Consider the following 15000-nt stretch of genomic DNA (forward strand, 5'->3'; position numbering starts at 1 on the left):
GGCGTAACGACTGAAGCCATCGAATATTAGTATTTTACTGATATATGAACGCATTTTATGAAAGAATTTCTGCGAAGAAGAAAATATAAAAATGTTCGCCGGTGAAACAGAGTTGTAAAAAGTTATAATAAATGTAATAAATAAACCGTTTATTCTTATTTTTATTAAGAATGGCATCAAGAACGATGGTTTTGATATTTTTTCTATCCATATTTTAAATCTTGCAAAGCAAACAGCCATACTGTTCTAAGGAAATCACATTTTTTGGGTAATTTACCAAGAATATTGAAGTCATTTGCTGACACTTGTTATAAAGTGAGCTTTATTTTTGTGTGTATATAAAAAGATGTATTTTATATTGATTTGGCATTAACTTTGTGGAATAACATAATGATTAAAATATAAAAAATAAAGACATCGCCACAGAAATGAAGATAATGTATAGGTCTAGGTATTTATAAGGCTAGCGACCTGTCATAGGCAAAATAAAAACGTACTCAAGTTAACATAGATGGTACTGAAAATGTACATGTTGCAGAAGGTGTCAATTAAAGGATATCGGAAGATGAGTAGTTGTTATCAGTCATGGATAGACTTGTGAATATTAGAAGTGTATAAAGCAATCACTTACACCACCCTTTGACAGGTAGTAAGCCCTGTAAATACACAGACTACTATATTAATCTTCATCTATGTTAAGGTATCAATTTAAATTACTAAAATAGACAAATTAAGATCTGTGAACAAAGATTTGGACACACTCGAAATGTTAAAAAAAAACTTTTAAATTACCATTTTAAAGAATTACATATGTTCTCTAAACAAGTGGTGTTTACATTTTCAAACACAAAAATGGTTTAATGCAAGTGTTTTATATTTATAATATATTTAAAAATATTTCTTTATTAAGTAATTCTTAAGTAATTTTGTAATAAAGTACTTAAGTTTTTTTACTAATTTACTACTTAAAATTATTTAATTTATTGATTCGGTATTCACTTTGTGGTAAAATCTATCCATTTTTTATTTAAGTTTTACTTACTAAATACAACTTTCATTAAAAACTTATAATTCTGTTGAATTGATTCCTTAACCACAAAATTATTGTATCTTCGTTTCAACATCTTAATGTTAGTAATGGTGCATGGATATGAAACAGCTTTAATATACAAACGACTCTAACCTTCTCACTTTTACATCAGTCAGTATGCTTATTTGGGTACATTGAGAAAAACGAAATAACGGAGCTTACATCTCAGAGACTTAATTCACTGTTACTAGGCGCTTATTTACGACTATGTTATTAAGTTAACATGAAACACAAGTTTCTATGAATCTTCATTACCATTTCACACGTGTTCTACGGTCTTACTATTATACGACTTTAAGAAGTAGAGTAAATACATAATTTGTCTGAATTAATCTCTCAAATATGCCATTACTTACCCTCATAGAAATTATGAATTCAAAAACATTTTTTTTAATAATAAATCATAAACAACATAAAATATAATCAACAACCATAAAGTTTTATATATTTTATATGGTTTTATATAGTTTTATATGGTAGTTGTTTTTATTTTTTTACACTGGTATTTTCTTTACTTACGGTTGGGTTTCGTCGTATTAAATATCATTAGACTGGTCTACCAAACCAAATAAAATAAAAGTGGGAAAAACTATATGGCTGTTGATTTACTACAAAAAATGCAGCGCCACCAAGAATATTCTATTTGTATATAGAATACTCTATTTGTATTTTTATATTTGAAAATTATTTCTTTAATTTTATTATATTATTATTTGTATTAAATAAATTAATTATTACCACTTAAGCATCTCTCATTTGTAGTGCAGAACTAATGTGTTTGCCTTACTGTAATAAATGATCAAATTAACTTTGTCTAAATTTCATGACTTATCATGCCAACATACTTGATCATACCAAATTATCTTAAGCCTTCCTCTCCTTCTATTTTCAACTTCATTCGGATAGTAAATTTGTTGTTTCTATTTTTTCTTCCCATATCCGTTCCAAATATCCAAATCGTCTAAACACATTTTTCAAATTTGATCAAAAATACTTACATTCAGTCATGCATTGTTTCCTTATATTCGAATATATATCTACCATGTATCGTTTTGCTGCATATTTGTCTGAGAGATCGCATTTCGACTGCATTCAGTCTGTTTCCACCCTTATTTGGCCAACTCCATGCTTCACTTTTATACATAAGGGTTGAAACTAGGACTTATTTGTGTACCGTTTTTCATTAATGTATTAAGTTTATTTTTCTTAAAAAATGGTAAAATTATTTTTAAGTCTGAGAACACATTATACACTTATACAATAAAAAAAATAATTAAAATATATTATATTACTTAAAACGCCAACCTACCTAAGCCATAGGGTGATCAAATTTCCTTTATGTATTTTACAATCAAGATAACACTGCTAATATACGATACAGGGTACACAATTGGATGCAGATTAGGATTATAAAAAGAAAACGAAAGTCGAAAAATTCATGTTTAAAGTAATTGAATATTCTCTATTTTTTTTGTATGTGGAGTTCATATGAAAATTATGAATATGTAAATAACAGAAATAGCATGCCACAAATATTTAATTTTACAAAAGAGGAATTTCGAATATTAGTATATATGTATATAAATTCAAATATGACATACATGCGTATATTAAAGAATATTTGAGAAATACTGTGCTTGTAGTACAGGGGTGACCAAATGTTTGATCACTGTGGGTTACCTTTTTTATTTAAAAAACATAATTTTATTTCAATTTGATATCCAAATACGCTAGTTATAACACTTTGAACGTGGACAATTAATAATCATTGGTATAACTCATAGATATTTTTAAGAAAATAAAGATTTTTCTCACGATTAATTTCGTTTATAAAAAATATAAAACAATTTTCGTGTTGTCAATGAAAACAATATTTACAACATTTTGAGTGTGTCCAAATACTTGTTCGCAAAATCTAGATTATCTCCAATTACAGGAGTTATTTTCATATTATTTTTGACATCTCATCAAAGATAAGTAATAAAAATGAAAACGGTATTTTCTGGCGTTTCTCATGTGTGTGATTGAAATCTAGGATTTGGACCTCACATACTAATATAAGAGTTTCTGCTTAATAAAGAGCTTAAAAGAATAGATGTCTCTAGTGATTCAAGAACAAGGTTTCTAAATTGGTTTATATATATAGAACTTCTAAGAATTTGAGTAGTGTGGTTGTCAATAATGGGTAGAATTGGTGAATGTTACACGTGTGTAAAGTGATCACTTAAACCAGCCTATGACGGTCGTCAGCCCCGTAAATGCCCAGACTTCCATATTCTTCTTAATCTTTGATGAGGTGTCAAAAAATAATACAACAATATTATATAAAATCATTGTTTCTATAATTTCAGAGAATATAATGAAAATATAATATTGCACACTTAAGGCGAGCATTTCATATTTATTTATAAAAAGTTATTTTTATTTTTTACTCACATTACTTTTGACTATACGCGTTTTATTTTTTGATGTGAGTCTCACTAGACAGAAACCATAAAGAGACATTTATAACCATTAAAAAATATTATTTTAAATGTAAAAATATTACAACAAAAAATAACAAAGTAAGTACAGTTAAGCACAATGAGAAATTCACAAGTATGCAACAATAATAATATGAATTTATTTAGGTAGGGTGACCAAATTTAAGCAACTCATGTGTCCCACATTAAAAAGCCAATTTAAAACTTGACTTTTAAATTATTTTTGCATGATTTTAATCATATTTTATGTGTCGCAACATCGTAAAGTTTGAATAACAGAAATATGTAAGTGTCTTCTCTAACCAAATATGGTTGCTATTTTTGGTACATTACATTTAATTTTATTAGTGCAGCATTACATATAGTATTTTTTGGGTATTAAATGCATTGATATGTTCGTGGTATGGTAATAAAACACTCTCCTTATCATCCATTGCTTTGAAACCGGTAGTCACGGACAAGTGTTTATAAAAGTGGTATTACACAAAGTAAACAATGTATGATAAGGGGAGTGTTTCATTACATATAAATTTACATTATACTACATATAAATTTATCAATCAACGGTCAATTAGTCAACGTTTTGGTCAACCCTGTTAATACATATAGTATATATGTAGTATAACATGTAGAATATTTTTTTATCTATGAATTATGGAAAAAATTGGGCGACTTTCGCAGGTTTCGGGAAGCACTCGAAATCCAGATTACCGAGATATTGAATCCGGAAATATTTTTTCCTCTCTACGACGGCGAATATACGAGATATTTATGTATAAAAGACACATGTATTTCGTGAAAATATCAGAGCCATGATATTACTTTACGTTTTTTGGGAGAAAAATTAAGACAGGTGTATTAAATAGGATGTAATATTTTATTGATGAAATTGGCATTCACTGGAATATATATTGGGAAAGTCGGATATTAGAGCGAGGTTTATTAATTGATACCATACATTATTTTACCTTGAAATAATGTAGTAAAACAATGTATATTATTTTTTGTTGTTATTTTATTTATGTATTGCAAAAACACAGCGATAGCTTGTTTTTAGCAGCAGTTTTAAAATAGTACCCCAAAGAAGGTGAACTAATTTCCAAAAGATAAAGAAATATAAATGAAACCAAAAATAGTCGTTTATTTCTTGTTAAAATATACAAGACGACATCTTCTCCCGACTCACAAAAATGTGTTTTTATTAATTGATTCGAAAATCACTTTGTTATTGTATCTATTAATTTTCAATTCCAATTTTACTTGGTAAATACCACTATTTCATAGTACTGCTTACAAGTATAAAAAGTGATATTCACTAAGTAAATTAAAATAAAAAATGAAAAAAAGTCAACTTTAAAAAATATATATTAAATTGTGAGTAGTTATGTATAAGAGGGGAAATTTAGGGCGAATTAACTTATATTTCACAACGCGTACAAAATAAACTTATATTTTACATCGGTCAAGTATCCAAGTCTGACTGCAACACAAATTTTCACAAATCCATTTTTCCACCACGATTTCCTAGATTTTTTACGGTTATAAAGTTTTCTGCATTATAAAGCTTTTTACCAAAAAATTATCTATAAGAAAGTCCTACAAAAGTCAGAAGTCGAGATCGCGAGATACACCCTCAATACAATTTCGATAGCACGATTTAATAATTAAAACACGTCGTTATACCGTAAAATGCTTGATAACGAATCTTTAATCTATCCTGATGAGGTGTCATCCCATACATGTCAAAAAAGGGTAATTAGGCGTCCTTAAATAACTGTACATTGTATTTTAATGTATATTGACGGTGTTTATTTCTAGTTTATAAATATATATTGTGGATTTATGAACGTCCACAACCTCGATCCAAAACAGTTAAATATGTATTTTTTAAGACTTACCAGCTGCTATGATATGGTAGACACAAGGAACTCTCTGGTGTCCGATTCTATTGGTAGCCCAACACAGTAGAGTTCCATAGTCCAATTCTGTCATTGGAGTGTAGGAGACGATACTAGAAGTGCCAGATCTTGCTATGTGGCCAGTACTGACTTCCATACTCTCTGCTGAGTTGTTGAAGGTCCAACGAAACTGTGAATTGCAAAAAAATGTTAGTTATTGTTAGTATATAAGGAAATTTTGTAAATATTTTTAGTCAGTGTTTGATAATGTCCTAAGAAGACGAAATGCGTCACGTATTAATATATACAAAAATACGTGTGGAATTCAATCCATAAAATCGTGTTTTATTTTGGATATATTACCCAACAATTCAACATGGAATTCTACCAACTGTCTGCAGTTACAATAAATAAAATGTTAGCATTCAAAATAAGTACAAATTTATGTGATTTATGTTAGTATATTATTCGTATGGTACGAGTGAAGTTTTATTTAATTAAGTGTCAATATTGGCCGAAAATCTAAAATTTAAATAATTCTAAATGTTCCGAGACGGACTGCCGCAGAAGAAATATTCGTTAAATTTCAAATTATGAGTCAAACAAATATACGCAAAAACAATCCTTACAAATATGAAAATTACTCGCACATATCACAAAAAAGCACTTTTCAGTGTAGCACATAAATCGCCATTAACATGCTTTATGGAAACATTCATAGAACCACAAGATCCAGAACATAGAAAAACATAAAAAAAATTGACGAATACCTCTTTGAGCCAAAAGATCTTTAATTATTATGCAAAAAAAATCTACAACCTGTTTCCATTATCCACGAAGTCTTTAAAAAACGTATAAATTTCGTATAAATAGGTATTAATAAATGGATTTTAGAAATAAGATTATCCGAAATAGATCGCATCAGTCGGCCATGTCTTATTTGATTGCAATCACGATAGTACTTAAGTTTCATACGATATAAAATAACTATCAATAATTAATTTATGGAGGAAATTATTGAATAAATTGATGTTTCAAAATTCAATATTAATATTTCCATAAATCATCTTTTTCAATAAATATTACTAAAATAATTGAAAAGCGGGAAAATTGGTTATAGAGTACCATTCAGCAATGTCTTCAACGATTTTATAACTAATCATAGAAAAATAATTTATATTAACATAAACGTTTGTGTATTTTTTTAAATTATAAATACTTATGTGTACGATGAAAATAAATGAACTAAGAAAAACTTTAAAGTCACATGTATTTTTAATTATTTACTAATCTGAGTAACATCATATGAACATAACCATTGTCTCTTTCAACTAGGTTTGACAGTATCCAGCAAAAAATACAGATTAAATACTTTATATTAGGTACCTACTTTATGGAAAGATATATATGTAGTGATCAGTCATATTTTCTTGTTTTGTTGTTACCTTATTTTTTTTTTAATATTTTCTCATTCTTTGTATTTTCTCTTTTGTTTATTTCAAATATGCTTCTTACCTTGTGTTTTCTCATTTATTTCTTTTAAATATGCTTCTTGTGCCTATTTATTAAACCTGTTAACTATTTTTATATTTTGCCATGTATTAGTAGTTTTGGTTATTTGAAAAAAATCTTTTTTTACTTTATTATTTGTGTTCCAATCTTGTTAACCTTAATCCCATGTACCAAAATGAGAAATAGAAATTACTCATCGGGAATATTATATGTAGGTATATATGATTTGTGTATTTAATATGTTTTTGCTTTGAAATAAATATCGAGCAATTCTACGGTTACACACGAAAGCTACGTTTTATACAGAAATACAGAAAGCTTTGTACATTTTGTGTAATAATTAGTTACCTGAACTTCGGGGGGGTTGGCGTCCACCTGACACATGATCTGCGCCTTCTCCTGCTTTGCGACTCCATGCACTCGTATTTGATTCGGCTTACACGTAGGGGCAACTGAAAGGGGAGACTCATTAGTAGGACTTTGGTATATTTCATGGGGTGAAATGATGCGTCACAAAGGATTCTCTATGAAAAAAATATGTCATCGGAACGGTTATTGCCGGAAATTGCTAATTAACTACACGTAGAATATATCCCAATATTAAGTACTAAGACGAATTTCCTTTGAAGTGAATTGGGAAGGACGGAAATGCCCAATTATATCGACATATTATTTTTTTATTTAAATCAGCGTAAAATTCAATTTTTCAGTAAGGTATTGCAAAAGGGCAAAAAAGTGTATTGTGTCCTTCAGTATCAAAAAGTTTTAACATGGCACTTTTTATTTAAATAATTTATAAAATGAAGCCGAATAGCTATTAAACCTTATCACTGGCAAAACTGGGGCACTAAACCTTAGAAAACTAAACAATCGTAAAAATTACGACGCAAAATGACGATTCCTAGAAAAAACGTTGTTCGCGTTGTTTCCGCCCCCTCTGTTTCACAGTACCTTCCTTCCTAATATACCTTTATTTTTTTCTTCTTTTTAACTTGATCTTTTAGCCTAAGGAATTTTCAATTACTTTTAAAATAATATAAGTTTCTGAATATTTTATTACTCCCGTTTTATTTTTATGACGTATTTTTTAAGTAACAACGTCACTCGTGTGATAGTTAAGAAATCTAGTGTTAAAGGAACTCGGTGATGAATTTCTTAATTTGAACAATATTTCTAGTTTAGTAACAGAGATATTGAAAGGTGTAGAATGTGAATGCTAAAAGCAGTAACTTTATTTCTGACTTTACTCGTTTAAATTATGAAAATGATTCATAGCCCTCACTGCATACGTTTTTTCAGTCATATTATTTCAGTAATATTTCATACGTACACGAGTTTCATTAAGCTGAAAATTTATGTACTAGCGCCGGCGTACTCCAATCAAGTAACGCGGTCATCCATTGACAATCGCCCAACGGGTAATTGGGAAATGGGAAATTTATTACGTTCAACAAGGTCTTTCCACCGGATGTACTCATCTCTTAACTTACAGGATCGAAACGATCCAGTTACTTTGGATATCGCTCACTCCTTTCAAGAACGTCATAAATCAAAAATCGTAAATTTTCAGTTGTTCATGTTTTCGAAATGCTCGGAAAATGTACTTTATCCCAGCAAAAGAGGCATATTTTTAATTTAATATTTACCAGCTACAGGGCAGAAAATGTTGTTTTTGCATTTTGAAGAAAAGGTTTTGTTTAATTATTTTTTTGAATATATTGAATATTTTTCAAATGGAGAAAAAACCTTCAGGTTTTACCTAAAAAGATCTGTTGCACAGTAAAAAGTTCAATAAGTGGCTTGGTGTTTATTTTTAATACATTGTGTTATATTTTTTAACATTAAAAACGTTCTCCTGAATAATTAAGTTTTTTTATTTATGACGTTCTTGAAAGGAGTGAGCGATATGTGATATACTATCTTCCGCATAAATACGAACGATATAACGTATGTAAGTAGGTCGTATGCAAAGAAGTTGTGCTGAGATGACACAGCTAGTAACGTTAGTTACACACCCCTATTATCTCAATGTATAATTAAGATAATAGTAGGGTGAATAATCCAGTGTCTGGCAGAATAAGTAATAATAAATTAATGCTTTATATGCCATTGGATGCGTATAGAAACCGGACGATTTAATATTTCAGCAGATATTTAATGAAATAACGAGCTTATTCTTAGCTCTTAAAGAGACTTAAGAGAGGATACCGCAACAAAAGTTGACTTAAAGCTCGCTTCTTACCGTTTTTTAGTACAACTTTATTACCAATTGAATATTTTACTTTTTTTTTGGCCTAGTAAAGGTAAATTATTTGTAAATAATGCTAAATCCAAGCTAACTCAATTAGAATTCTTATACATATTTAAAATCTTCTTTCGTATAAAAATGATAAATACTTTCTTCGAAGTTGCGACGCATATAGCATTAATTGATATATCTTATGTAGGGTGAGTATAAAATAGTATATAGTATATAGCATAATATATTAAGATTGAATCACCCATAAAGTCGAGTTGTAGTACCGAGGTAAGTGTCGCAAATTTTGAGTCGAAATTTGTTTGTACGAACCCACGATAAAAAAACATCGTTAAATTTAATAAGAAGAAACGAGTATGTATAAAGAAATGTGCTTTTTATCCGGTTTCAATATTTGTATATTTATTTGCATGTATTAAGAATTGTTTTCGTTAAATTAATATAAAATGTATCCTTCCACACGATGTAATAAGTTTGATCTAATAACTTCAAAAGCAGCACGTTCTTGAAATCTACCATAAACACACAATAATCACAAAAGAACTTAAGTCAGCCGCAAAAGGCAAAACGGGGTATGTTGGCGACACAAATTAGATTTCGTACATATAACATTCCCCATTCGCCGTCACAATATTTGTTTGAAACATTTCAAAGCTTATTTTAGAGACAACCTACATTTAAACATTCCTTTGTAAAGGTGTCCAATTAATTTTCATACCGCGTTCCGTCTCCAAAACAAAATACGAATGGTATAATTCTGTTTTAATTTGAAGGGAGAGGAGACTGAGCGCTTCGAAATTAAGCAAATACAGCCGGTGGGATATGGAGTAACGGGAATTTGCATTTTTTTAAATAAGCGAATATTGAAATGGAAACGAAGTCAATCAGCGGAGATATCTTCATTTCAAACAATTATTTGAACAAATTCCAGGAATGAAATGTCAGATCAAATATTTTAATTGCAACAAATGAAAACGTATTCCTTTTACCCTCAAAATTGAAACCAAGATTTTTGAAATTGATTAATTTGTCTTGCCTGACAAACATTACCTTGTAATAATATAAATCAATTAGGGGGGACATAGTTCGAAATATTCAAGGATTTTTTTATTATTTATTACTACTTATTTTAGAAGTTCATACGTCTACTAATTGAATTTAAGGCATCCCTAATCGATTTGCCTTTTAAACATGTTTAAAAATAAAATTTAATTCGTAAAAGGTAAGCTCAAATATGTTGTTACATCAATTACATTTAACTTGTGTGTGTGTGTGTGTGTGTGTGTGTGTGTGTGTGTGTGTGTGTGTGTGTGTGTTTTTAGAAGATTTAAGGTTTTTAAACAAACAAACACTTACATTTTATATTTTGTACATTGGAAACATGTTTACCTTATGGTACGGTACTATATCACTCATCTTTTATAAAGCGTTCAGTTCGTGTAATACAAAAATAATATTATAAAAAAAAACTATATTTCACAACATCTGTTTTACTAGGCTGCATCAGGTCTACAGTTGACCTGATGATGGAATGGCTTTCCCGAAACCGGTAAAGTCGTGAAGCAGAGTTTTTAAGTGGTGTTGTGAAAAATTACGATGAATGATGAGGAGAGTGTTATTTATATCTTAATTTATGAGACATGGTAGATAAAAAAATACGAATAATATAAACATGATTTTTTAAAACTTACACATGACGTTGAGGTGAAATGGCTGACTCTCTCCATCTCCCTCTGTGTTGAATCCGACGCAAGTGTAATTTCCTGCCGTTCTTCTCCCTACACCCTGTAGAACCAGCGACTGGTTGCTCACTATAACTCCTAGGCCTACATTATGGTTCAGCGGTCGACCCTGTAACAATTATTATTTTTCAAATTATTTTTTGTCATTTCATCAAAGATTAAGAAGAATATGGAAGTCTGGGCATTTACGGGGCTGCCGACCGTCATAGGTTGGTTTAAAAAATTCACCAATTCTACCCATTATTGACAACCACACTACTCAAATTCTTGAAGTTCTATATATATGAACCAATTTAGAAACATTGTTCTTGAATCAATAGAACTTCACTAGAGACATCTATTGGTGAGATGAAAAGAAGATTTTTATTGAGCGGAAACTTTTATATTAGTATGTGAGCTCCTAATCCTGGATTATAATCACACACATGAAAAACGCCAGAAAATATGATTTTAATTTTTATTATTTTAGCTTATAATTTGACTACTTAATTTATTCTACAGCATTTTGAGTGTGTTCAAATACTTGTTCACAAAGTAAAGGTATTATTTTATTACCTTTCAGTTAAATGCTTTATTTTCACCTGAGAGTATTTAAAAAAAAACCTGAAAGGATGTTGCGAATACAAGCGTATTTCACAATATTTTGAGTGTGTTTACAAATCTGAGTTTGTCCACCAAGTAGATATTTATATTGTCATCTCAACATAGAAGAAAAATAATGTAGAAGTTTGGGTATTTACAAGGCTTACGACCTGTCATTGCATGGTTTTAAGTGATCACTTTCACCCACAGTTAAGACAAACACATAATTAAAATTTCGGAACTTATAATCCATTTAATTGACTGACTAACTGAAAGTTACTATATCTTATTATTTTGGGAATTCAATTGTTTTCGATGAATCTTACATAAATTTTTAAGGTATCTGCCAAACTTACTCTTCTCAACCATATCTGGTACCGAGAATTAACACGTAAAAGTATGTGTCATTTAAAGGATATTTGGGAGTTCCGAAATTAAAATAGTGTTGTTGTCAATTAAGGGCAAAAAAGTGAGTATCAAACGTGTGTAAAGTGATCACTTTAAGTAGCTCATAAAAGGGTGCATTTTTTCACAAGATTATTTATTCCTTATTTATTGTAACTGTAGACAGTTGGTAGAATTCCATATTGAATTTTTGGGTGATATATCCAAAATTAAACAAGGTTTATTTGTATATTATTATTAAGTAATAAATGAAACCCTGAAGAGGGCAACAGGTTGTTGCCGAAACTAGTTGGTTAATAAAAATGTGAGTGGATCAGAACACAAAGAATTTTTATTTCTCGAAATAATATATCAATATGATCCACAAAGTTAATGCTTTCAATATTCAAAACAAGGTTAATTTGGTTGAATTCTACATTTATATATATACAATCAAACAGTGTTCAATAGTGTCCTAAGAAGACGAAACGCGTCACGTATTAACATATAAGTACATGAATAAATGTAGAATTCAGCCAAATAAACCTTGTTTAATTTTGGATATATTACCCAACAATTTATTCCTTAGCCTAGCCGTTTGGTTAAAAACGGAATTGCTGAAGAATGATAAAAATATTCTAAGGAATGGAATGTGTTCTCTCTCAAGAACGAAATAACGAATAATAAATAAATAGAGAATATTTCAAAGTATTTTCATTTTTTAGTATGATATAAAAAACATGTTTTCTTACGTTATGCCTCCATTCCACCTTGTAGACATATGGATGTGCTCTGATGATGCAGTCAAAGTAGACATCGGAACCTTCTTTTATGTTGTCAGGATTCAAATTTGTCCCTAATCTCACTTTTGTCTCTGGAAGATCTGAAAGAAGCAACAAAAATAATGAAAATAAATTAAGGTTGTAAATACGCGAATAGAAGTAAGACTTGGGTTTAAAAGCAAATATTTTGATGATAGTATCAACAAAAGGATATATTATTTCAAGAAATAAAAATAATTTGTGTTTTGATCCACTCACATTTTTATAAACCAACTAGTTTCGGCAACATCCTGTTGCCCTCTTCAGGATTTAATTTATGACTAGTCATAAATTAAACCCTGAAGAGGGCAACAGGATGTTGCCGAAACTAGTTGGTTAGTAAAAATGTGAGTGGATCAAAACATAAAGTATTTTTATTTCTCGAAATAATTTATCAATATGATCCACAAAGTTAATGCTTTCAATATTCAAAACATCAACAAAAGTAGTTTTAGAAACTCACCTATCTTACAAAAAAATACAGATCAGAGACTATAAATGTCTAGATAGAATAAGAAAAAGTATATTTCAGCCAGGATTAACAAACATGGTTGGGCTAACGCTTAAACAAACTTAATTTTAATTAAAATTTTACTTGGTAAACACAAATTTTTAAAAATCTATTGAAATACGTGTTCTTTTGCATTCTGAATGCATACAATGTTTAAATATGATGTGGAATGTATCGAAACGCGTGTCACAATGATTTTAAGAAATATTGGCACATACCAAGAAAAACATAATAAAAATGTATAGATATTACAGATATTACATTATTTATTGTTTCGGCATTCCATTTATGGTAAGACATTATGAAATTGTTAATGAGAATACTCGTTTTTTACCACTTTATTTTATTTTTATTAATTCAAACGAATAGTTTCAGAAGCTATAGATGATCTATCTTCGGGTCTGAACATTCTGTCTGAACAGTTTAATGTTCATATTCAGATCGCCCAGATAAAAGCATCTGAAGCTTCCAAAACTAGTCGTTAAAACAAGTATAACTCAAGTAATAAATACTACCACAAAATGACTCAATGAATCAAATTATGAAAAAAAACGATGCTACAACAGAAAGAAAACCTTAAATTTAATCAATTAATAAAAAAACGATGCTACAACAGTCAGTTCCACGATCTTTTAAGACATATCGCTCACTCCTTTCAACAACGTCATATTTCAAAAATCCTTAATTTTCAGTTGTGCATGTTTTCGAAGTGCCCAGAAAATGTACTATATCCCAGCAAAAACGGCATATTTTTAACTTAATGTTAACCCGGCACAGGGCAGAATGTGTTGTTTTTGCATTTTTTTTTTTTTTTTTTTTTAATTTTTAATTTTTTTTTAATTTTTTATTTTATTTGGGATTTTTACAGCCAAAACTATATATTATACAACATTAATTAACCAAACTATGGCCAATTAGAAAAATCCTCCGATAATGCTATTCTTATGTTGGTTGGGGTGAGTGTGTGTGTGTGTGTGTGTGTGTGTGTTTGTGTGTTTGTGTGTGTGTGAAAGAATACCTTTTGAAGAAAAGGTATTGTTAAATATTTTTTTGAAATAAACTAAATATTTTAAAAAACATTCAGGAATGTTTTATGAGTGGCTAGATATTTATTTTTTATGCATCGTATTATATTTTTAAACTTTAAAAACGATCTCCTGAAAAATCAAGTTTTTTTTATTTATGACGTTGTTGAAAGAAGTGAGCAATATGCGTTATAACTTTTGTATGCTACCCTCTCTACTGAGTATTGTACACGTATACTAGTTATGGTGTAGACTCGAAGGTAAAGCAGATTCTCACCCCCATGTAATGCGAGATACCCTTAACTGCTTACCGCTGGACTGTAATTCTTGGGAATTTATATCAAATATTAATTAGTTGGGGCAGCCCACTTGGAGCCTTCATAATCTCCTTATGGTTTCATTGAATTGTGTCCAACTATGTGTAGGACCACAAAGTTATAGAAATTTATATGAGTATTAATTATAATTAGGGTTTCTCCCTTGAATCAAGACAAAAACTATACACCTAGAAAAAATCATCAAGAACAGAAAAGAGTTTTTTTTACTGTTTTATTTTCAAAATGGAAGCTAAAAAATATATAAAAAATAACTTACAGCAAAAACGCAAAAAAATCTTTTTTTTACTCATAATAAAAAGAGACAATTGATTTTATTGAATACAATTATTACCTAAGCACATATATTTTATTAATTTT

General features: G+C 29.4%; 1 protein-coding gene across 1 annotated transcript in view; it reads right to left on the reverse strand.

The window, feature by feature from the left end:
- Positions 1-5471: 5471 nt before the first annotated feature.
- LOC148299054 (B-cell receptor CD22-like) overlaps positions 5472-15000 on the reverse strand; it is a gene marked incomplete at both ends in the record, with an annotated part of 10314 nt that continues 785 nt past the window's right edge. The window contains 4 exons of the mRNA XM_088276415.1: positions 5472-5661; positions 7332-7435; positions 10932-11091; positions 12701-12831. Coding sequence (XP_088132541.1) covers positions 5472-5661; positions 7332-7435; positions 10932-11091; positions 12701-12831 — 585 coding nt within the window. The remainder of the gene's footprint in view (positions 5662-7331; positions 7436-10931; positions 11092-12700; positions 12832-15000) is intronic.

This window comes from Brachycentrus maculatus, unplaced genomic scaffold, assembly GCF_059751285.1.
Source record: "Brachycentrus maculatus isolate JH-2025_06_01 unplaced genomic scaffold, ASM5975128v1 h1tg001378l, whole genome shotgun sequence".
NCBI classification, from domain to species: domain Eukaryota; kingdom Metazoa; phylum Arthropoda; class Insecta; order Trichoptera; family Brachycentridae; genus Brachycentrus; species Brachycentrus maculatus.